General features: G+C 38.5%; 1 protein-coding gene across 8 annotated transcripts in view; it reads right to left on the bottom strand.

Moving 5' to 3' along the window:
* Positions 1-24,341, bottom strand: part of Klhl15 (kelch like family member 15) — a 47,314-nt gene extending 22,973 nt beyond the window's left edge. For 2 of the 8 annotated variants that reach the window (XM_032889782.1, XM_032889789.1), the window contains exons 1-4: positions 23,532-24,013; positions 16,436-16,486; positions 14,816-14,859; positions 8,031-8,742 (exon numbers count right to left, since the gene is read on the bottom strand). In XM_032889782.1, coding sequence (XP_032745673.1) covers positions 8,031-8,735 — 705 coding nt within the window. In that variant the 5' untranslated portion in view covers positions 8,736-8,742; positions 14,816-14,859; positions 16,436-16,486; positions 23,532-24,013. Of the gene's footprint in view, positions 1-8,030; positions 8,743-9,637; positions 9,724-14,815; positions 14,860-16,435; positions 16,487-23,216; positions 23,235-23,531; positions 24,014-24,297 lie in introns of those variants that run through there. The other 6 variants (XM_032889783.1, XM_032889784.1, XM_032889786.1 and 3 more) reach the window with 6 other exon arrangements.
* Positions 24,342-24,806: the final 465 nt, after the last annotated feature.

Here is a 24,806-nt window from a genome sequence, read left to right as displayed (position 1 = left end):
ATTATGGCCTTTTATCCTTAAAACAGTAGCTGTGCATTTTAAAAACTATAGGGACTCACCGTACAGCCCAGTGGTAGAGTAGATGAGCTAGCACACAAAAATTTTTTCAAATTTTATATAAATCCAATTTTAGGGTAAAACAGTGAATTATGCTTAACCAACAAGAAAAAAAAAGCACACTACAGAGTCTGAATATCATGAGGTAGTTCATAAAACAAAGTACTTAAAATAAGCATGATGGGTTTACTTCAAGCAGAATACATCTAAACAGTCTGCTTCCTTAATAAACAGCCACTCAAATTAACTCTAAAACTCTAAATAAAAAGCTGGACTAGCCTGGTTTTCTATCTTCATAGAATGTGATAATTTTGAAGTTAATTTCTATTAATACGGTATTGAGAGGGCCAACAGCATGCTGAGCTTTAACTTATGAACATGTATAACTTATAAGGACATTCCAGGCTCAAAAATGTTAAAATAAGGACTTGCATTTGCCTAGCATGTGGAAGGCCCTGGCTCACTCCCAGAACCACCAAAATAAAAAATGTTAACATGGCACTAGACTATTTTTTCATTATTTTCTGATTTTTTGAAACAAGATCCTACACTGTAGCTCAGGATGGCCTCGAACTCAAGGCAATCCTCCTGCCTTAGCCTTCCAAGTACTAGACTCACAGGAATGAGCCACCTATGTCACTATGTTTTTAAAAAAAGTAACAAATGTGTTTCTAATCAATAATTTAACAATTTTATTACCAATAAGGTCTTTTGTATGAAGTGTTATTTTGCCAAAATGCATTTACTTAATAATTTATTCTATCTATTTATGTATGTGTGGGCATGTGCATGCCATGGCATGTGCAAAGGTCAGAAAACAACTTTAAGAAGTCAGTTCTCGGGTTTGGGGATTTAGCTCAGTGGTAGAGCGCTTGCCTAGCAAGCGCAAGGTCCTGGGTTCGGTCCCCAGCTCCGAAAAATAGAAAAGAAAAAAAAAAAAAAGAAGTCAGTTCTCTCCTTCCACCATCTAGGTCCCCGGGATGGAACCCAGGTTGTCAACCATCTGATAAGCCCAATATTGTTTGTTTGTTTTTTAAAGCAGGGCATGGTGGCACATGTCCTTAATCCTTGCCATCCAGAAGTAGAGGCAGGCAGATATCTAAGTTCTATGCCAGCCTGGTCTACAGAGCAAGTTCCAGGACAGACAGGGCTACACAGAGAAACCCTGTCTTGAAAAAATAAGAAAAAAGAAAAAGAAAATAACCAAAAGCCAGCGGAGTACAGTGGGTCACAATTGTAATGGTAACCCTTAGGAAGCTCAGGTGGGAGGACAGACTCAAGTTCCAGCCTAGCCTAGGCTATAAGGTGATTTCCAGCCAAGCCTGGGCTGGCAAATGAGACTCTGCCAAAAAACAAAGTTAAGGGGTTGGGGATTTAGCTCAGTGGTAGAGCGCCTGCCTAGCAAACGCAAGGCCCTGGGTTCGGTCCCCAGCTCAAAAAAAAAACAAACAAAAAACAAAAAACAAAAAACAAAGTTAAAACAGAGCATAGTTTAAATGCTTTAAATCTTTACTGAAATTCATTGTGATAAGAGGCCTTATCTTTGCTAATGGATGCAAAGGCTATCAAAGCTAATAAAAAATATACGCCAAAGATATATGCTTAAGTTAAAATTGAAATTACAATTTAGTTTCAAAACTAAGGATCTGATACAGACAAAAACAAGTATAATCATAATCTAAACAACTATATTTTAAAAAGACAAGCTCTAACTTGGAATGTAGCTCAGTAGTGGAGTGCCACTTATAATACATGAAGACCTGGGTCCAACCCCGACCCAGCATCATAAAAATTTAAATTAAAAAAAAGATTCTGAAATTCTTAGATTTAATTATATAGTTAAAAAAAGGATGCTTTCATACCTTATATTCTTTCAGGATTATGAATTTCTTACTTTTTGTTGTTGTTGTTGTTCATGCTAGCACTTTAGGATTTCAAAATTCTATTAATAACTTCTAAATGACCCAAGGTGAATCAGCATGCATTATCCACCTCCAGGGACTCTCATTAGTCTAGCAGCTTTAAGAAAGATCCTGAAATGAGAAGTAAGCAGACCTGGATTCCAGTCTGGACAGTGCCACTTGATCTGGAATAACATTCCTAACCTTTCTGAACCTGATTTCTTCCCTATAAAATGGAGATAATATCTGGACTCTATCTATATGGAAAGCATTTATTTAGTGCACAACTTGGTACAACACACATATGTATATGCCCACGCAAAATACCATGTATGTTTGTCTATGTGTCTATATGTTATACAGTGCTCCAGAAACAGTACAAAGGCCTTTGAGGAACTCAGGGAATCTGGAAGCCACAGCACAGATTGAAGCAGTATGTTGAGCTGAGAAAAATTCAGAAGAGATTACAGAGAATAATGCAGTAGAATAAACCTAGTGATTTCAACACAGCTAGAGGGCATCATTCAAATTTCTGAGACAGATTGGATGGGGTGGAGCTCTTCTTCCCTGAGAAACAGAATGAATACCTCTTTCCCTTCTAAGATGCCATCACCCAGATCTGAAAGCTACTGTTGCTGGAACAGGCTCCTCCCCAAAGCTTTGTATAGGTGCTTACTTTCCAGAAGACAGAAAAAGGATCCTGAAAAAAAAATGCTCTATTCATTAACCACTCCATAAAATCTTTAGGTCTGGGAGTTCTTTAACACTTACTATATATAGCCACAACCAAAGGGTGAGAATTAGGAAGAAGGGTTTAAATATGTGAAAAAGGCTGTTTACTATATGCCTATTCAGAATTGTCAATGAAAAACTCACTTCCTGAATATTAGAGCAGTATTCTACTATAAAAATATAATCCAAATGACAAATGCAAGCCAAAAGATGCAATTTTACATGCCCCATTTTTAAAAGCACGAAGGTGAAATTTTCTTTTATTTAATTCAATATACCCAAAGGACAATTTCAATATGTAATCAATCTCAAAATCATTTAAGTCTGGGGATATAGTTCACTACTAGAGCACCTAGCTAGCATCCATAGGTCCTGGGTTTAATCTTTAATTCCAAAATAAATCTGAGATAATTGCCATTCTTTTTGTTGCCTTTTAAAAAGGATTCATTTATTTTATGTATATGGGTATTTTGCCTGCGTGCACTTATATGTGCACCACATGCATGTCTGGTACCACAAATCCCTTGGCACTGGCATTAGAGTCAGTTATGAGCTGCCATGTGGATGCTGGAAACTGAACCCAGGTCCTCTAGAAGAGCACTCATTCCTCTTCACCACTGAGCCAGTTCTCCGGCCCCCTTTCTGTTGTCTTACTCTTTGAACACTGGAGCTCAAGTCACAGTTACACACTAATTTAGATGGTGCTAGAAACTGAGTACAGCATATGCTAAGCTTATACTCTACTATTCAGCTACAGACTGAAATCTCAGGTTGAATTTTTTATTAAGAAGGAATCTCAATTTTAACACTTCATAGTTTTAACTCCAAAAAAAAAAAATTGAAGGAAGTATTCTTTTTTTTTCCCTTTGGTTTTTCAAGATAGGGTTCCTCTGTGTGTAGCACTGGCTATTCTGGACCTGGTTATTCAGTCCTCTGTAGAGCAGGCTGGCTTCCAACTCAAAGATCCTCCTGCCTCTGCTTCCCAAATGTTGGGACTAAAGGTGTATGCCACCACTGCCTGCTATTATTTTACTTTTTTTTAAAGGGAGAGAAATTTTATTACTATAAAAGGAACTTAACACAAAATAAATTAAAGAATTTTTTTTGATTTTAGTCACAGAAATGAGCTGCTTGGTGTTACAATACAAAAAGAGTGGTGATTGGCAATTTCTAAGCCTGATTTGAGCAACTAAGTGGTTTTCCAAGTTTTTAATCTGATATTACAATGTTTTCCTGTAATTGTTCCTGAAAAACCATGATGTTAAAATGTAGATGTATTAATAGGAAATAAGGGTATAAAAAACTAAGTAAACAACAACACAAGGAAATAATCAAATATATCTAGAATACATCCAGCATGTGAAACACTGAGACAATGAATGAATGCCTAGTCTGGTCTTTCTCAAAAAAATAAATAAATAAAAAATAAAAAATTAAAAAAAGGTGGGGCTGCTGTGGATTAAGACAGCTTAAATAAACAAGATGGCCAAAAGCAATGCATAAATACTGGGTTTTGGAGGCCAACTCCAAAAACTTGAATAAGCATTAGCAATTTGATGATGGGCCTTACTGTTATTGCCCCTAAGGTAAAAATAGGATTGTATTTAAATAAGAAAAGTCCTTAATCATAGGAGAAATACAGTAAGTATTTAAGAGTGAGATATTTGTGTTTACAACTTATTTTCAAAAGCTAGAAAAATATGGCAAATGTAACAGTAACGGTTTTTTTTAATCTAGGCAACAGCTATACACTATACAGGTATTCATTACACTATTCATTCAACTTTTAATGTTTGAACATCCTTACAACAAACAAGAAAAAGGAGAAACAATTCAAAATTAAAACAAAGACAAGCAAATGTACTGTGCAAACCTTGATTAAATTTTAGTTCATGAAAAGCAACTAAAAAAGATACCTTTGAAATGACAGAAAATGGCCTAGATGTACATGCTATTAAAGAAATATTGTTCTTCCTCTTGGGTATGACAATACTATTGTGGTTATGTAGGACAATATCCTTAATCTTGGGGAATGAGAGCTGAAGCTTTTAGGGATGATAGTCACAATGACTACAACATTCTTTAAACCAGTTCTGGGAGGAAGAAAGGACACATAATAAAGACCATACAATCTCTACCTATCTAGCAAACATGTTAACAACTATTAACTCACATGGTATGTTTGTTTTGGAATGATCATTCTATTCTTTCAGCTTTTCTGTATGCTTACCTAAGTCTGGAAGAGAAAGTTGAAAACATGTAAGAGCTAAATTAAGAGAGTATTACTATCCCCTGCTGGATGTGGCATGTACATGTAACCTCTACACTTAATAAGACTGAGGCTGGAAGACGCACTCAGCATGAGGCCAGACTGGGCTCTACAACATGATTAAGCCCAGCCTGGGATAGAGTAAAAGCCTTATTTGAAGAAAAGAAAATGGTCTTGTTTGAGACTTGCAATGTTTTGAATACAAGAAAAATATATGGATACTATTTTTTAAAACTTGAAATAGAAGATATATGATGTCTAAAATCTTACACAGTCTCTCTATAAAGCCTTAGCCTCTGATCTACATAACTGAAGTGCATCTCAACATTTAAAAAGCTACAAATTGGTTTGTTAAACTTAAATCTCACAAACTATCATTAAGGCAAGCTTACTCAAGTAGAAGTGAAATATTTTGATTACAAAAATGAAAATTTGGGGCTGGGATTTAGCTCAGTGGTAGAGCGCTTGCCTAGGAAGTGCAGGCCCTGGGTTCGGTCCCCAGCTCCAAAAAAAGAACCAAAAAAAAAAAAATGAAAATTTGCTTTCTCCTCCAGCCGAGCAAAATGCCCAAAGAAGGCCAAGGGAAAGAAGGTACTCCACCCCCACCTCCCATGCCGTCATCAAGAAATAGGTTAAAAAGGTGGTCAATCCTTTCTTTGAGAAAAGTCCCAAGAACTTCAGCACTGGGCAGGACATCCAGCCCAAAAGAGATCTCACACACTTCGTCAAATGGCCCCGCTACATCAGGCTGCAGTGGCAAAGAGCCATCCTCTATAAGAGGCTCAAAGTAACTCCTGCCATCAACCAGTTCACCCAGGCCCTGGACAGGCAAACAGCGACTCAGCTGCTTAAGCTCGCCCACAAGTACAGGCCAGAGACAAAGCAGGAGAAGAAGCAGAGGCTGCTGGCCCGAGCTGAGAAGAAAGCTGCTGGCAAAGGGGACGTCCCAACTAAGAGACCACCTGCCCTCCGAGCAGGGGTCAATACAGTCACCACCTTGGTGGAGAACAAGAAGGCTCAGCTGGTGGTGATTGCCGGTGATGTAGACCCCATTGAGCTGGTGGATTTCCTGCCTGCCCTTTGTCGAAAGATGGGGGTGCCCTACTGCATCATCAAGGGAAAGGCCAGGCTGGGGCGCCTGGTCCACAGGAAGAAGTGCACCACTGTTGCCTTCACACAGGTGAACTCGGAAGACAAGGGTGCTCTGGCTAAGCTGGTGGAAGCTGTTAGGACCAATTACAATGACAGATGTGATGAGATCTGCCGCCACTGGGGAGGCAACGTCCTGGGTCCTAAGTCTGTGGCTCACATTGCCAAGCTGGAAAAGGCAAAGGCTAAAGAACTGGCCACTAAACTGAGTTAAATGCACACTAAGTTTTCTGTGCATAAATGTAATTATAAAATTATTTTCCAAAAAAAATAAAAATTTTTCTCCTCAATGGTGTCTTAAGTTTTTCTAAAAAAGTAAGTCCAGAAGGAAGCCTTAATTACATTTTTATGATAAAGCCAAATGCCTAGCCAATGGTAATAACCACTGTTATGTTGTAGGTGCAAAAGGAAATCAGTGAGTTCAACTGTTAAGCAACTACCCAATAGCATTTTAGCCACTGTTAACAACTGCCTGTCTTGAACACTGATAACTGAAATGTAGACTAGCCTAGCAGTTCTGCATTTACAAATTAACTGCTATCAGTTAACCATTATACTGTCCCACAAGAGAAGAAATTTTATTTTCTATTTCACAAATCTTTCTACTTCTATCTAGATTGAAACTGGGGGAAAACGTGCCCTGTTTTAGTGGTGAGAAAGCATCTAGATTTAATGTATAAAGACAAACATGAATCCCCAGGGAAAGAGCAATAACAACAATAGTAAAGGTAGAAAAAATCAAAACCTCAACAGCAAATGGTTTACACAGTTGATGTGGGATGGCTCTTACTGAACAAAAGCAAGTAAAAGTTTAGTTTCAATTATTTGTCATATTAATAAATTGTGAGAATAAAGATAAAATTCCATTAAATTGAGTTTTCTATTAAAGATGATAATGACATTTCATAGCAGTTCAGAAGAAAAAAAAAAAACATGTCAGGCTGCTGAATGTTAGTTAAAGGCACAAATTTGTTTATTTTTAAAATGGCATAATCAAACTGTTTTTTCCATAAGATCCGGTAACTAAAGCTGAGTGCTTTAGCATGAAGGGTATCTGTCAACCAAGTTTTGTGTGCTTTCTAGAAAGAAGGAAAGATGCAAGAAGTAAACAGAGTCCCAGAGGTAACCATGTGATTAGAAACCAATTAAGTTAAGCAATTACTGAAGCTGCTCTCTCTCCTTTGGGCAAGAATAGATCACAAGTAAGACTCTGATATAGAAATGAAGGTGCTTTTATGCAAAAAAAGGCCAAGGCTGTTTTAAAGAAAGTATTTTAAAAAGAAATGTATATGATAGAATGTACACAGAAATGCTTTATGAATGTACATAAACAATTTATGGTCTACCAGTTTAGAAATGCCAAAATGTTTTTAGACATATAATTTGTTTTCATGATTAACCTTATTATTCACAGTAAAATGGGGAACAGATATAGGCAAGAGTATATAGAAGACTATCACTCTGTGGCCTATTGGTTATCAAGAGCTATTTATTTTATGTGCCCTTACTGCATTTTAAGTAAGAAAATGCATTTAATGTATATGTACCATGCAAAACTATAAAAATCTTCAATTCTAATTCTAGCATGGATCATTTAAATTAACTTTTAAAAATAATCTAGCCCACTTGACATTAAGAAAAGCTAAAGTAAATTTGTAATATTTGTATCACATTATAATCTAACCTTAAACGTACTTGTAAAGTTGAACTATTCTACTACCTACCTGGTTTATCCTTCACCCACAAAATGGATTTTTAAAATTCCTAAATGCATAAGATATAACAAAATAATCATCTTATATATAAAATATTCTTATAAGCTACTTCTTTTTTGACTCCTGACCAACTCTGGGAATCTTATCTATAGACATCTGCTTTAATTAAATTGAGGAGTCCTGTCTACTGCTTTCAAATGCACCAACCTTCTCAAAAACGCTGGATGGAGTCATCAGACAAAACCTGATGTTCTGAATGATGGTATCTGTGTGTCTCCACCGTCGTCTATCATGTCGCAGCCAAGACTGCACAGCCTCGTACAGCTCTATTTCTGGAAACCTGCTCAGATGATCATTATCCAAATAAGACATGAGCTTCTCAAAGCTCAGATAAGACAGGAAGTCAGGCCTGGACATGAGCGGCACGAAGTTGTCTAGCAGAAAGGCATCCAGCTTCTCCCTGACTCCCTCGATGTTAACACCAAAATCATCTAACAGTCTCATAATTTCCGCACAATTTTCTAAGCAGATTTTAGCTAAGAGAAAAGAGCAGCAGAATTTCACCACTTCTATCAGCTGAACATACATTGCTGCCTGAAGGATTTCATGAACTGTATTCATGCTTAGTTCTATAGTTCCATAATACATAAACTGAAGAACGTGGCTGAATCCAGTAGCTGTTAGACCCTTCAAATGAATTTTGTCCTGATCTCGTTCCCTCATATCTGCTGTGAACATAATTCTGAAGTAATCACTCTGGGTGGCCAGGAGGGCTTTATGGGCCTGGAACTGATGGTCTTCAATAACCAGAGTGACATCAAGAAGCAATCCCTCCTCATACAGTGCTCTGAACCCAGCAGAGACACTGGTGTCATGGATGGAGGAACAGAATCCTTCCACGTCCCCTGCCATGAATCACCTGAAAAAGAGCAATTAAAAACCAGTATTAATCATGACCATATAGAGGGAAGGTATCATTAATAGTTATAACTGTTTTATAATATATTAGATCTACTAGCAAAGTCCTAAGTATATAAATGTTTAAAGAGAAGATAAGACAACCTTCTATGAAAGTTTCCAAGCTAATGTTTTGGCTTCCTACCTGGGAAAGAGACTCTACTAAAGACAGATCTATTAAAAAATAGTGATAACCTGTAAACTTATAAACAATATCTACCTATCTGAATTTATACAATTCATCAAATACATTCATGTTTCAAAATTAGGAATACAAAAGATTTCATAAGCAAACACTTAAAGAAAAGCCAACAAATAGGGGGAAAAAACCCAAAAATCTCAAAAATGCCTAGAAATTGCATCCCAAAGAAAATAATTGGATAAACATGCCAAGTTATACAGATAAACTTCTTCTTCCTAGCACTATGTATAGTAAACCATTATAAAGTATCTGACACAGCAGCATGCATCTGCACTTCCAGCTATAGGAGAAACCGAAAGAGAAAAAAAAAAAATCACTTGAATCCAGAGTTCCAGGCTAGCCTATGAATGATGAAGGAGGGAGAAAAGGAAGAAGGGAAATGGTTGGAGGAATAGAAGAAGGAAGGTGATAAACAAATCTTGCTGAGAATTCAAAGTCAGCCCTAGTTACAGAGCAAGTTCCAGAAAAGTTCCTGAACTACATAGACTTATCTACAAAAAAAAAAAGGGGGGGAGGGGGGAATGAGCACAGTGGTAGAAGGCCAGCCTAGGAAACAAAAGGCCCTGGGAATCGGTCTACAGCCTCGAAAAAAACAAAAAAAAACAAAAAAAAAAAAAAAAAATAGCTTAACACTTATGGGGCATGTGGAACATACCTATAAAATAATCCAAGCACTCAAGAAGCTGAGGCAGGAGGACTGCAATAAGTTCCACGCAAGCCAGGGCTACATAACAAGACACTCTAAAACAAAAAGGTTTGACACAGATTATAAATAAATATGGTACAGCCTAATGGTAGATTAGTATAACAGGTAAGACTGGTGATAGCAATCTGCCTAGTCTAACAAAGGATGTTTATTAGATGTTACCACAATATGCTGAGTATACCTTCAAAAATCAAATACATATGTATTTGTTCAGATGAGAAAAAGTCTGGAAGAAGATACCAAAATGATAAACCTAGGTAATGAGTTTTAAGAACACTTCTTTTATACTTACCTGATTAATCTCATTTTTAAAAAACAGATGAATACTTTTTTATATTTACAGTATGTCATTTTAAAAGAAAGTTTAAAAATGTCTACATAGTTAAGAAATGAAACTAAAACCGTACAAATAAAAGTAGATCCAGGAGGCTGGGCATGAAGGCAATCTTTAAATCCAACACTAAGTAAGGTACAAGCAAGTATATTTCTCTGAGTTCAAGGCCTTATCTACATAGCAAGTTTCAGGCTATCTAGGGACATAGCTCAGAAGTAGAGTGTGTATTTAGTATGCAGCCCTGCCTGGGTTCAATTGTGAGCATCACAAAAATATAAATAAGAAAAATAAATTAGGTCGAAATAAGGCAAAAATAAACTTAGTCTAATCTATTTAAGAATTGAAGCAATTTTCTTTTTCCCCCTAACACCCATCTCAGGCCATCTTCTATCTTGTTCTTTCTTTGCATGCTCACATAGCTCCTAGCTTCCTCTCTAATGATCTCTCCATTCCCGGATGCCCTCAAAATTCCTTCCAACATGTCCTGTGAAACCTTGCTTCATTATATACAAATTTCATTACACGTATATGTTGGTCCAAAGTTCCTTCTCCATCCCCATTTAAATTGAACATTTTTTCTCAAATTCCTACTTTACAGACATCCTGCTTCTATTCTTACCTTCATTATTCTAAGAAAAATATTCTTTCAAGGCATACAGATACTTCTAATCCTTTCCTTAACTTTTGACCACCCTTTTCCTAAAAAAATCTTGGGCCTTTAGTAAGATAAAAATCCATCTTCTATTCTCTTGTTACACATTTCTTGATCATTGGCTCTCCCATCTAACTGGCACCTAGCTGAGTTATATGCACCTATTCAGCATTCACAAAAGACAACCCACACACACACTGAATCATAGCCCCCAGTATCTCTCAACTCCTGTAAATTATCCTTATTCCACTGCAAACCTTTAGACTGCCTTCATCCAGAATTAGTCTACATCTGAAATCCAAACTATCAACTTCATAATAAACACTGCTCTTTTATTTTAAAAAAATTTATTTATTTATTATATATAAGTACACTGTCACTGTCTTCAGACACACCAGAAGAGGGCATCAGATCTCATTACAGAAGGTTGTGAGCCACCATGTGGTTGATGGGAATTGAACTCAGGACCTCTGGAAGAACAGGCAGTGCTCTTAACCTCTGAGCCATCTCTCCAGCCCAACACTGTTCCTTTTAAAGAAAGAAACTCACCATATAGTGCAAGCTGGTCAAAGATTCATAGGCCTCCTGTCTCCCAAGCGCTAGGATCATAAGCCTCTACCACCACAGCTAGTGATCATCTTTCTCTTTCTTCACCTGCCTTATCATATCTTAATTTTCTCACCTTTTTACATCTTAAACTTTCCCATATCAGATCGACAACTCCTGCCAGAGTCTCCATTTTCCTTGCCTCTTTGCCTGTCCTACATACCTTCTAACTAAACAAAAACCATGCTGATCATGCTTGATCTGTCCTCAGTGCCTGTGAACAGTTTTTACTTTGAACAACTCTAAGGCCGTTCCCTACTGGTGAGTACTGATGCACAATCAAAAAGATGTTACCAAACTAAGCTTAAGTGATATGGATAAATCTCTGAAACATTATAGCCATTGAAGGAGAGGTGGTTTTCAGACAGGGTTTCAGAGTCTCACTCTGCTATAGCCCAGGCCTTGAACTCACAGCATCTTCCTGTTTCAGACCCCCAAACCCTAGAAATACAGAAGTACCATGTGCCCCACAATACAGCCACTTTGAAAACAGTTTTTGAATTGTATGTTTGAGCCCTTTGCTGAAACGTTACCTACAGATCATGCCAGGCTTGAAGAACACAATCAAAAGATGTAGAAGTTAACATCTGTGACTCTGAAACCCTGACAAGTGACAATGCTGGGACCTAATCTCAATTCCTTTTTGCTCTGGTTGGATGTGTGGACCAAAGGCCTTTCCAAATAAGCCACTGGCAACACATCTGACTCCTGTCACCTACTCTATCTCCTCCTTCTAGAGGCAACACCTGCCAATCTCACTATTCTATTACCATAACTTCACTGTTATTTACTGAAGGAAAAGCACCTGTGTGCCAGGTACTACATTACATATGGACATATGTGCCAGTCAGGAATCTTCTCTGTACAATAGATGTGGTCAAGGAGGAAAAGGCAGCATTCAAGACACTAAGGCACCACTCCTCCACTCTCATGAGGAGGTGATCACTAGATTTCCTACTGTTTCAATGTTATCTATGACACTATCTTTTAACTTCTTGACTTTTTAACCTATTTAATCAGTGTTGAATCTCTTAACCCATCTTTAAGGCCCATTGATTCTACCACATTAAATGTTCACTAATCAAAGATAGCACAGTTATATACACTAAATGAAATTAAGATAGAAATATTTATTTAGTATACCATTAATTTAAAGTTATAAAATTTAAACCAGGTTATTGTTTGGGGGTATGGGCTTACTATACAGCCCTGGATGGCCTGGAACTCACTATGTAAATCAGGCTGGTCTTGAATTTTGATTTACCTGCATCTGCCTCCTGGCTGAACATGGCTACACAGTAAGACCTTGTACAAAAAATAAAAATTAAAAAAGGCAAAAATAATCTTTAAAAATATTTTTAAATCTTGTTTTTGAGACAGGGTCTCTATTTAGCCCCAGCTGTTCTGGAACTTGCTTTGTAGAACAGGCTAGCCCTCAGACTCAGAGATCTACCTGCCTCTGCCTTCCAAGTGCTGGGATTAAAGGTTTGCGAAACCACTAAAAAAAAGTGTTTTTTAATATGAAATTTTGAGAAACACAGGACAGAGAGCTATTTTTAGGGGGGGCTGTTCTAGATGACATAAATCATATTTATCAGAATTATTTTAACTCACAAAATATATACCTAAGTCCTATTATTCAGGAGGCTGAGGCAAAAAGATTGAGTTTGAGGCCAGCCAGGTTATATAGAGGATTGAAAGCCAATCTAGGCTACATACTACTCATCAATTGTTTTCTTGTCTCAATTTTTTGTTTGTTTTCGTTTTTTAAGACAGGGTTTCTCTGTTCAACAGCCCTGGCTGTCCTGGAACTCTCTTTGTAGAACAGGTTAGCCTCAAACTCACAGAAATCTGCCTGTCTCTGTCTCCCAAGTACTAGGATTAAAAGGATTAAACCACATTGCTCGGCTTGTCTAAAACATTTTTTTAAAGTAAAGTTAATTAGCTCAGAAGTTTCTAAGTGATATAAGGCATATGTACAAAAATAAAATACTAGGAACAAAGTGACCTCAAACAGCATGGTATCTAGATAGTCATTCTGATTAGTATAAGGCTACAATAATGCTAATTACCAATTTTCAAAATAATTATCAAGTAAAACATCATAACAAATTAAACTGGATAAAAATTTTGGCATTACTTACTCAGGGTGGTGGTTACCAATTTATCACTGATAATCCAGACATACCAGGCATATTCAATGATAATTTAACAACAATGATAATTTAACATTACCATTCATATACTATGAATAGTGTTCCTATTTTGTTAATCTGTTATTTTGACATTGCCTAAATTATACACACACACACACACACACACACACACACACACACACACATTACTTTATATCATAGAGATCTTCTCTAAGGCCAGGAGCTTAGTAGAGTGCTTGCCTACCATGCACAAAGCCCTGAAATCAATCTTCAACATTGTAAGAAAAGTGATTCAATAATTACTTCTACCTAGAAATGTTTCAAACAGATATGTTCATGAACATTTATGAAAAAATGTATCTAAATGAAAATCTTTTTTACATTTATTTGTTCTGTGTGTATAAATGTTTTGCCTGCATATATATATGAACCACATGTATGCCTGGTTCAAAAGATGGCTTTTGATTAGTGAACTGGAGTTACAGATGCTTGTGAGCCAGCATGTGGGTTCTATGACCCAAACTCACTTTCTATAAGAGCAACAAGTGCTCTTAACCACTGAGCCACCTCTCCAGCCCCTAAATGACAACATTTAAAAGGAGATAAATGACCTGCAATACAACTGAGCATGTGCAAGTCTCCAGGTTCAATTCCTATCCTGGTTCAATCCCTATGCATCAAAAATAAAAGAGATATTATACTTCTTCGGGGGAGGTGTTTGTTAGGGATACAGGCACTCGAGGCCTGCCTCAGCTTATGATCCTCTTGCAGGCTATATCAAAAAGTAAACCAATCTCAAGTTTGGTGGGTCATTCCTATAATCACAGCTACTTGGAAAGTTGAGGCAGGAGGATTTCTACAAGTTGCAAAACCATCCTGGCCTACAGAGTGAGATTTTGTCTCAAAAAAAGTGATCAAAATACCTAATTATGGCAAAAATATCATATGGCGATCAAGCAATGATAAACTTCCTGTTTAAAAAAATCCAAAGACATTAGCACACCTGTCTTGAATACTGGGTGCCATCCTCTGTCTGCCCAGCCTGCCTAGAATTCCTAGCAGGTAAGCTCCTCTTTGGGTCTAGCCCTAATCACATATGGTCAGATCTACCTGGGAAATATTAATCAAGATGAATACCATTTTGTCAACAAATCTAGAAAGGCAGGAGAGAGGAGAAAGGGAAGAGATGTATACTGACTATTACTAGAACTAAACATTTCAAAGAGCAGCTATAGGCATCCACTTGTGGCCTAATTATCACACAAATGCAGTCAACTGAGAAAGAATACAAAGAGTGCTTAACACCTTCATTTTCCAGTCCCCAGATCCAGATCTGAAAGAAATCTTTATATTGTTAGAATAGTCACCCTTGTTATTACCTGAGCTGACTTCTACTTATAGCGAAGGGTCCTAAATAACAGTCCTGGAACAGAAATATTTGTTAATTACTTAAGATTTCTTAGCCTTCTGTCTGGGGGGAGGGATTAGATACAAGCTGAATTTTTGAGGCAGAATATTCTCATTTGATTTTCTGATTTTTCTATGATTGTACAGATAGGCAATGTTCTTATATACATATTAAAACTAAAGTTGGGTAGTTGTTCCTCACACCTTTAATACCAGCATTTAGTGGGCAGAGGCAGGTAATCTCTAAATTCAATGACGATCTGTTCTACAGAGCTAGCTCCTAGACAGCCAGGGCTGCCCAGAGAAACCCAATCTCAAAAAACTAAACAAACAAGCAAGCAAACAAACAAAGTGTAGATACTTTATAAAGTTCCACCAAGATACATAATCTAAATACAAGATCTACATCAACTTCAAAGTAATTTGCGATAGCTAGGTTATATGCAGCAATTTCTTTCCCACTCAATGCCCTTAACAGTAAGATTAACAGCTTTAGACCAGGATCAGTAACTTACACTTGTATGGACGCAGAAATGTATAAAATACTCCATGATGAACTGTTAACACCATGCAGGCTCTCAATGAAAGCATGAGTCAAAGTCTGGATCTAGACCCCAGAGATCAAATTGTAATTCTACCTCTACTAGCTCTGTGACCTTAAGGCAAGCTATTTAGCTTCTCTGTGGACTAATGTCTTCATCTGTAAAATGAGGGTACTAATAGTAATAGAATCTACATTACTGTACACTCTGAGAATTAAATGACTTAATGCATATACAACACTTAGCATGATACTTGGCTCTGAAGTACACTATTAGTACTTAATTCTTTCTCTTGGTGCCACTCAAGCCCAATAGTAAACTTGACACTTTTACTTAGAAGTTGAATAATAAGTCAAATTCTGCTAACCTGATAGAAACCTTAGCAACAATCACAGCCCACCTCACAGCACAGACCAACTGTAACTTACTTGATAGATAAAAATGCTAAAGTTTATACATGGACAGACATTATTCAAGATTATACATCTAGTTCAGTGTTAAAAAGAGAGGGTACATACCTTAATAATAGAAGGAAAGAGGGGCATAAAAAGGAATTTTTAAGGGGGCTGGAGCGATGGCTCAGCCATTAAGAACACTGACTGTTCTTCTAAAGGTTCTGAGTTCAATTTCCAGCAACCACATAGTGGCTCACAACTATCTATAATGGGATCCAATGCCCTCTTCTGGGGTGTCTGAAGACAGTGACAGTGTATTCATATACATTAAATAAATAATAAATAATTTTAAAAAGATGAGATTGTGATCTTGTAAAATAAAGAATTTAAAAGAATCTAAAAACACTTTTACTTGTTTCTCTCATAGAAAAGAAACTCTAGGGGGGAGGGGGATGTTTGCCCGGAAACCGGGAAAGGGAATAACACTCGAAATGTATATAAGAAATACTCAAGTTAATAATAATAAAAAAAAAACTCTATGGCTAACAAAATTTTAAAATGAATTATGTAAAAAAATGAATTATGTATCTGACATATTCTACTAAACAGCATAGGTTTATAATATCAACATTTAGGCATCAAAGAACCAACTTACAAATGAACACGTGAAACAAAACCAACTTGTTCACAATCCATACCCTGGACACTACAAAGGAAAAAAAAAAGACTTAGAATGGCAAGGTTTAAACTCAAACAGAGAAAAAAACTATAATACAAAAACACACATTTACATAAATTAAAAAATAATTAGGAAAATCAAATTTAAGACTGTAAAAGATATAAAATCTTATATAAAACTCTCTACAGAATTATACCAATTTTAAAAATTCAAATATGTAACTCTATGATCAATGAGGACTAGGAAAAAAATCCAATAAGGGGGGCTTTTGAGAAAATTATTACTAACATACAAAATGTTAAATGTTCAGAAATTCTTTATCCTCATTTCTCATAATGTATCTTCAGATCAGTGCAAATTATGACTTATAAACCTAATGTGCACATGTTCTGTACTTGGCCTTCAGAATTTAAAATATTTTTTTTCCAAAAGAGGAATGAACCTAAATTACAACCCTAGGAAAGAAATACTGAACAGTGTGTCATGTTTTATCAACTTGGCACTGACAAAGCATGTGGGGAGAAGGGCTGGCTAGAGAGTTAGTCCACACCTCAGTGGTAGAGGGATTCAGAGCTCAATTCCCAGTACATACACATACATAAATAATACATATACATGCACACACACCCACACGAAGAAAAGAAGATCAAGGTAGGGTGGGAGAGACACTGATTCATGTCTTTGAGCATATAATATGATCTAGAGAGAACTAGGGTCATAGTCACCTAAAAGGACTTGTCAAGGTCAAACTTATTCTCACAGTATTTAGAAAGCTTCAGGACTAACAAAAAGTAGCTATAAAGACTGGGAATATAGCTCAGAGGTAACTTTCAAACTTACCTAGCAGGCATGAGTTTCCTAAAGTTAATACACATAGCCCCTCTCAAAAACTTATCTTTCACCTTTACTTTCTGATTTTCAGATGTTTTCACTTAACAAGTATTCAGAATGTCATATTTTTTATAATACCAAATGTTACAGAAAGATTTGTAAAAATAAGGTCAGCAAAATAGTCTATTATCAAAGATTTTTGTTTTGTGTTTTTTGAGACAGGGTCTCACTCTATAGCCCAGGCTGACTTTGAACTCACAAATTCTTTTTCAATCTCCCAAGTGCTTGGATGAGTCACAGCTTCAAGTGTTTAATTGCAGTCTTGTAATGTTTTTAGAAGATAGAAGGAATGTTTAATTAAAAAAACATTATTTATATAACTTTAAGAGGGCTACTTTTCAAAAGAACTACAAGTATTTTTAAATTCCCTAGTATTGGTTTCCACATAAATCAATATAACCCACATACACCAAGGTCCTTTAGAATCCAAATAAATTCTAAGAGATATAAAAAGTATAAATGAAGGGAAGATAATTGACTACACAAAACATGCACACATGCAAATATACATGCACACACATGCAAACATACATGCACACACATGCATGTGTGTACATGAGAACACGAACACACACACACACACACACACACACACACACACACACACACACACACACACACACACACAGAGCCTTGGAAAACTATTACCGCTATTTATATCACTGAAATTTCTAACAGTTCAAACTCTCTAGTGACCAGTAAAGAAAGAAGTCTGGTGGGGGTAAAATTGGAAGGAAATTAAAGGCATGAAAATTAAATGCTTCCCTTCTAGTTAGAAGACTACCATTCTGATTTGAAGGCAAAATTCTAGACAACTAAATAGATCTTTCAAAATCAACTAACTTCCATGTTTGTGACATATGTAGTAATTTATTGCTTTCATATTCTCCCCAAAGCTGTGTGAAAACTCATACAAAACTGTAAGCTGTTCAGTATAAAAGCTAGACTCTCAAACACTGTTTTATCCTTAATGAAAACTGTAAATGATCCCATACTGCCTTCACCATTTAATTGTTCTACCAAAAATGAATCCTATGAAGTAAATGCCATACTTGCATATTAAAATGAAAGTGTGAAACTTGCTATTTAAAAAATATAATTAACTTCCAAATCATAAAATCTCACATAATTTCTATAACCTATCCATTAATTTAAAATTCAACAATCTCAAAGCAGCCAGCTTGTCAAAATATGTTTTGGGTTTTGTATTGTTTTGTTTTGAGTTCTAAGAAGCACTCCTTTTACCCTCAAATACGTACTACTACCCAAATCAGGAAAGAACACAGGCTGAATGTGAGAGAAAGGACTGTGGATTTGATAGTGAAACTCTTGTTATCAAAATATTTTTATAACTCAGTACTAAATTGCAAATTATGGCTTAAACTACTAAGAAAGACCTAGTCCTCCAACCTCAAGACTGCACCTATTATCCAAATTCGTTTACTTCACAGGCATGTTTAATATTTAGCCATACTGTAATATAAGAAAACTAAGAAAAAATCCCGCTATTTTTCATCTTTAATACTCCTTTACTACAAGAAGTAGCCCAAGAGTGATGTCATGGAAAACAGCTTCCCTGGCCTTTAGAGATTGCATCCAGTGAGAATTCTAGGAACAGTCTCACTTGGGAAATAAAATCCCAAATCTTCTAAGCTGCATTTTAACATGAAATCACAAATCATGTACTGTTAGCATTTTCATTCTCCCCCAAGAATTATATAACTAACATGAATCTTTTGGAAGCTCCTGCTGTTATGATACAGAATTCCGGCAAGTCCACAATGCAGTATTAACTAAATTCAAAGATATTATCAAGGACAAACGAGGCGTTTTCTATCTGTTCTTATTTATTTCAATAATTCAGCTAGATTTTTCCCTCAGTGCTTGCAGACAGAGCCCAGGCTTCACACATGTGATGCAAGTGCTCTATCAATGAAATATACCCCAGCCCAATGAGCTTTAAGGATTTCACATTAAAGAGAGAACACTAAGCTTAGTGGGTAAAGGTGGTTGCAACCAAGTAGGATGAATCGAGTGCCATCCCTGGGACCCCCGTGGTAGTAGAGAACCTATTCCTACAAGTAGTTCTCTGACCTCCACACTCATGTTGTGTGGCCTGTACACATGTATGCAAACACAATAGACAGACAGATAACTGTAATTTTTAAAGGATCCTACAACCAATGAGATGGCTCAGTGAGTAAAGGACCCTGTTGCCAAGGGTGATATAAGCTTGATCCTTGGTTTAATCCCAGTACTTGAGAAGAAGAGGCAAGCAGATCAGGCAAGTATAGGGCTAGCCTGGTCTACAAAGTGAGTTGCATGACAGCCAGAGCTATGTAGAAACCTTGTCTCAAAAAGACAAAGGAAATGAAAAAAACATAGGGCATCTACTTATGTTTTATTGGGGGTGGGGGGCAGCACGTTGTTTGAGACAGGATTTCACTTTGGAGCACTGGAGAGTCTTAAGAGAACCTGTCTTTGCTTCCTACATGTTAGAATTAAAGATCTAGGACACCTTCAGATTTAAAACATCATCTGTGCTTTAAATTTCCTTAATATTGTATTATGTCTATGGATGTTTGGCTGCATATGTCTGTGTACTAAGTGCCTACTGGCCATGAGAACCAACAGTTTTGGATCATCTGAAACTACAGGTGGTTGTGAGCTGTCCCCGTGGATTCTGGGAATTGAACCCACCCAGTGCTCTCAACTGCAGAGCCACCTCTCCATCTCCACGGTCATCTATTTTTATGCAAACAGTAATACAAGGTATACCCTAGGGCAGAAATGACGTATAGAAGCCTTTCCAATGGTTCCTAAAATGGTAATGATAAGCTCCTTCAGCACACTCCCTCACTCTCTGCCTCCCTTCCCCTCCCTTTTCCTTTTGTTGCTGCTGCTCCTAGAAAACCTAGAAAACCAGTCTCACTCCATTGTTGTTCCACTCTGGCTAGGATCACTCTGTCCAGATATCCATGACTCCCTTTAGATCACTAGAGAAGACTCAACTCATTGAGAGCTTGTCCCAAATCCGTTTTAAAATAACAGAACCCAGTGGGCTTGGTGACACACACCTTTATTCTCAGCACTCAAGAGGTAAGAGCGGGTAGATCTCTGTGAGTTCAAGGCCAGCCTGGTCTACATAGTGAGTTCCGAGACAGCCAATGCTACCCAGAGAAACCCTGTCTCAAAAAAGCAAACAAACAAAACTTCAAATAAAAATTACAACCTCGGGGTTGGGGATTTAGCTCAGTGGTAGAGCGCTTGCCTAGGAAGCACAAGGCCCTGGGTTCGATCCCCAGCTCCGAAAAAAAAAGAACCAAAAAAAAAAAAAAATTACAACCTCTCTAAGCCATCAAAGAATCAACATCTCCATTATCTGCTTTATTTTTCTCTATATTTAATGTTGAAGTAATCTATTATGAGCCAGGATCTCATATTCCAGGCTGCCTCTGCTGAGGAAGATTCTGAACTGTTCCTACTGTCTCTACCTCCTAGTACTAGAACTATATAAATGGGCCACCAAACTTTTAACTGTTTGTTAAAAAAAATTGTTTTGTTCCAGGCATAGTTACATATGCCCATAATCCCAGTACATGGGAGGCTGAGGCACAAGGATAACCCCAATTTTAAGGCAAACCTGGGTTATAGTGGGGGAGAAAAATCCAAAACCAAACCAAACCATGTTCAAACTATTAACACTAAGTTGAATCTCTAGCACCTAGAACACTGTGTAGCACATAGTAAATGCTAAGTGAATACCTGATGTACAGACAAATTGATTTCAATTTGCCACTTTCAATTTAAAGATGAAAAATTCAAACTCTGAGGTTAAGTTACTGGCCTAAGGTTATGATATCAAACTATGGAGCTAGGGTTTTCTGAGTTCTACTCCTTCCTAATACACTACTATTTCTACAAGCCCTCACCCATGGCCAGCTTTTATTCTTCAATTTTAAAAAAGCCCAAATGTCTGACAACAAATTAATCTATAGCACATCCCCCACCCAGGCCAAGAGTCATAGTCCTCATTTGACATTCAGTCCTTAAACATCTGCAACTCCAAAGCCCAAACCTGACAATGGGCCACCAACATCATACGGAGAGGGTAAAAATCAGGGGGAAAATGTTAAAAATACTAAAATATAAAATATTTTCCTTTCTCCCATCTCTCTTGACTTGTCGTGATATGTTTTTAGTTGTTGCTGTATGCTGTCCTAGAAAAATTAAAATTTTAAATTATTAGCACAATTTACACACATCATTAAACCAAGATAAACCCCAGCTTCTGAACACCCATGAAGTCAGTCAAGCCAGCCTTGGTTCCATGATTTCAGCCCCAAATAACCCAAAGCAAGGCAGAGAGGTCAAATTCAGAAATACCCAATGAAGTGGTGATCTGCAAAAATTATCTTCACCTAGCAAGCACAAGGCCCTGGGTTCGGTCCCCAGCTCCGAAAAAAAAAAAAAAAAGGAAAAAAAAATTATCTTCAGAACCAGGGATAAGCACAAAATATAAAAGCAGTCACTTTAAAGTTGGCTGTTCCTTGGGGTTGGTGATTTAACTCAGTGGTAGAGCGCTTGCCTAGCAAGCGCAAGGCCCTGGGTTCAGTCCCCAGCTCCGAAAAAAAGAAAAGGAAAAAAATAAAAGTTGGCTGTTCCTTTTCTAACTTAATCCTGCCCGCCTTACATTATTCTGGTTTTTTTTTTTTTTTTAACAAAACACACAAGCATACTGTGAAAGGCCACTGGCATTGGACCAGGGAATTAAAATTTTAACATCTACTCAGAAAAAGAAAACATTTTTATGACTAAAAATAAAATACTCCAAAATGCTCCTTTCACTTTTAATTGACTATTTTAAGCCAAAACATTCTACAATTTTGAAATTCTAGAAAGTAAATTTTATTTTTGAGCCACAAATATTTACTATCTTTTTTTTTGCCAATTAACAGGTAGTAATTAACATCCTTTACCACTGACAAACAGGGACTCAAAGCACCTACTAAGTGCTGTGATTAAAAATGAGAACTGAATTACACAAATATTGCATTAAGTGTTAAAAAGTTAAAATTTTCTATACATTTATAGATCTACTGAGCATTAAAGAAACATGAATGCATGTGTAAATGCTTTAAAACCATTTTCAAATGAGTAGAAGCAGTCAGTCATCCTGTTCTGTAGATATGAAAAGCAAACACTGAAATTAAATCCTATATACTAAAAAAACCCACACTTTTAAAATGACAATAGTAAATCAGATTGACAAAGAAAGTGAACCTCTTAAAAATAAAGACTAATTAAATATAAGGTGTTAAATATTCTGAGTAAGAAAAGGGGCTGAGAGGCCTAGAAAGACTACAAGCCCTATAGTAACATTAAATTTGAATTAAAGGATACTTAAATAAGCAGTTCGAATTTTGTAGGGGGAAGGCCAACCAACACTGACTACTAAACAGCTATCTATCACTGCACTGTTCTGCTATTCCATACTTATTTACTTATAATATAGAAATTAAGAGGCAGCAACAGTTAGCCACATTAGCCACTCAAGCAAAGGTTACCTAAAGAAATGACCTTACATTTTCTACAACACTTTACAGCTATAGATTATTTTCACATATATGACCTCATATAGTCCTTACTACCTTTCTGATGTGGCTATTATTGATTACATTGCATAGATAAGAAACTGAGGCTCCATATACGAGATTTCCTCAGTACGAGATTTTCTCAGTCACCCAGTCCGGACCCAGACATTCTGATTCCACGCATTATGCCGCACATTTCGCATAGTTCTATTTCAGGAACAAACAGGAATTTTAAAGGGAAGGAGCCGGTTGGGGGGAAATAATCATGGTACCTGCAGCTCTGTGCTGCAAAAAATGGCTGAATTATGCTTCTTCCTTTTTTTCTCTTCTCTCTCTCTCTCTCTCTCTCTCTCTCTCTCTCTCTCTCTCTCTCTCTCTCTCTCCACACACACACACACACACACACACACACACCAGAAAAATTTACATTTCAAACAATTTAAGTAAACTCAAAGACAAATTGGCTCCCAGCATCTAGAAAATGTTGAGTGCGGCCAGTGCGGTGAGGGCCACGGAGCCCGTGCCTTCCTCGGGGCCGCAGGCAAAGCCTGGGCTCCGCAGGCCGGCGGCCAGGGGCGGCTACGCACCTCGGGGGTCCTGTCCAGCCTCTAGTGGACGGCAGTCTGCATCAGGAAGAAGCGGGCCAGTGGCCGAACGGTGGGAGGGTCGGGCGCCGGGCTGGACCACGATAGGCTCCTCAGACCTCTACAAGGGGCCGCTCCCTGGCCGGGCCGGAGCGCTCCGGCGCGGGGCGAGCGTGCAAGCCCGAGGCCCCCTTAAAAGCAGTCCTGGGAAAGAAGACAGCGATTGAGTGGAGAGTCCAAACAGTTGGGCTAGGCGTGCTGCGCGCGGCGTCGGGGCCGGGGCCCAGCTTTGCCAATACCGAGGGACGTCGCGGCACCCCACGGGGCTCGGCGGGAGAGCCGACTTAGGGCCACGAACTGGGGGACAGCTGAGGGGGTCGAGGGCAATAGAAACGCCAGCGGTAACGACATAGACGACGGAGTCTCCGGGTTTCTGCCCCAAAGCGCGCCGAGCCTCGGGATCACCCACGCCGGGGGTGGAGGAAAGCGGGAAAGGGGCGGGAAAGGGGCGGGGCGTGGGGGGCCACGAGCCAGGGGCCGCTCCGGGCCTCGCGCCCCCTGCGGGCCGCGGGAGCCGCCCGGGGCCCGCCCAGGGAGGCGGGGCCCACGGCCTAGGGGCCCGGGCCAGGGTCTCTAGGACGCGGAAGCAAGCCTCTCCAAGATAGAAGGCGGGGACGGGAAGCCGTGGGTTAGAGAGCAGGCCCGAGAGGCCCCCTTAGCCCCTGAAGGCGCCCCGTTGGGGCCAGCGCGCCGCCTGGCGGGTGTTTACCTTCCCCCTGGTCGAGCGCCAATGCCGCCATCTTTCAGCCGAGGCGCGTCACTTCCGGCGCCACGGGACGGGAGCCGGTGTGGGAATCGGGTAGCGGGAGAGTTGTCCCACGCCAGATGCGCGCGTTGCCCCAGAGGTGGGCTCGCTACAGTAGCGGGGGCTAGGCGTCCGGGGTTGGACGCGGTGGGGAAGGGGCACAAGGAAACAGAGGTAGTGGGGCTCTGCAGGCGGGAGCGAAAGAGGTTTCTCCTCAGAGCACTGCCGTCGGGTCTATGTACTTACCGGGGCGGCAGGGTCACTCAGCCTTCCTGGGAGGTGGGCCCCGTGGCGCTGCGGCGAACACACAGTGCGCAAGTGAAGGGCTAGGAAACCCGGAAAATTCCATTTTTGCATCTTCCACACCGTCGGGTGAGGGGAGTTTTGCCAATGGTACCTGTTATAAAAGTGACTAGATCAATGCCAAATGACATCATTTCTGTAAGGCAATTTGCGATGGATCATTGCGTCAT

This window comes from Rattus rattus, chromosome X (genome assembly GCF_011064425.1).
Source record: "Rattus rattus isolate New Zealand chromosome X, Rrattus_CSIRO_v1, whole genome shotgun sequence".
NCBI lineage: Eukaryota > Metazoa > Chordata > Mammalia > Rodentia > Muridae > Rattus > Rattus rattus.
Note: the sequence above shows the minus strand (reverse complement) of the source record. Positions and strands in the feature narration are given on the sequence as shown.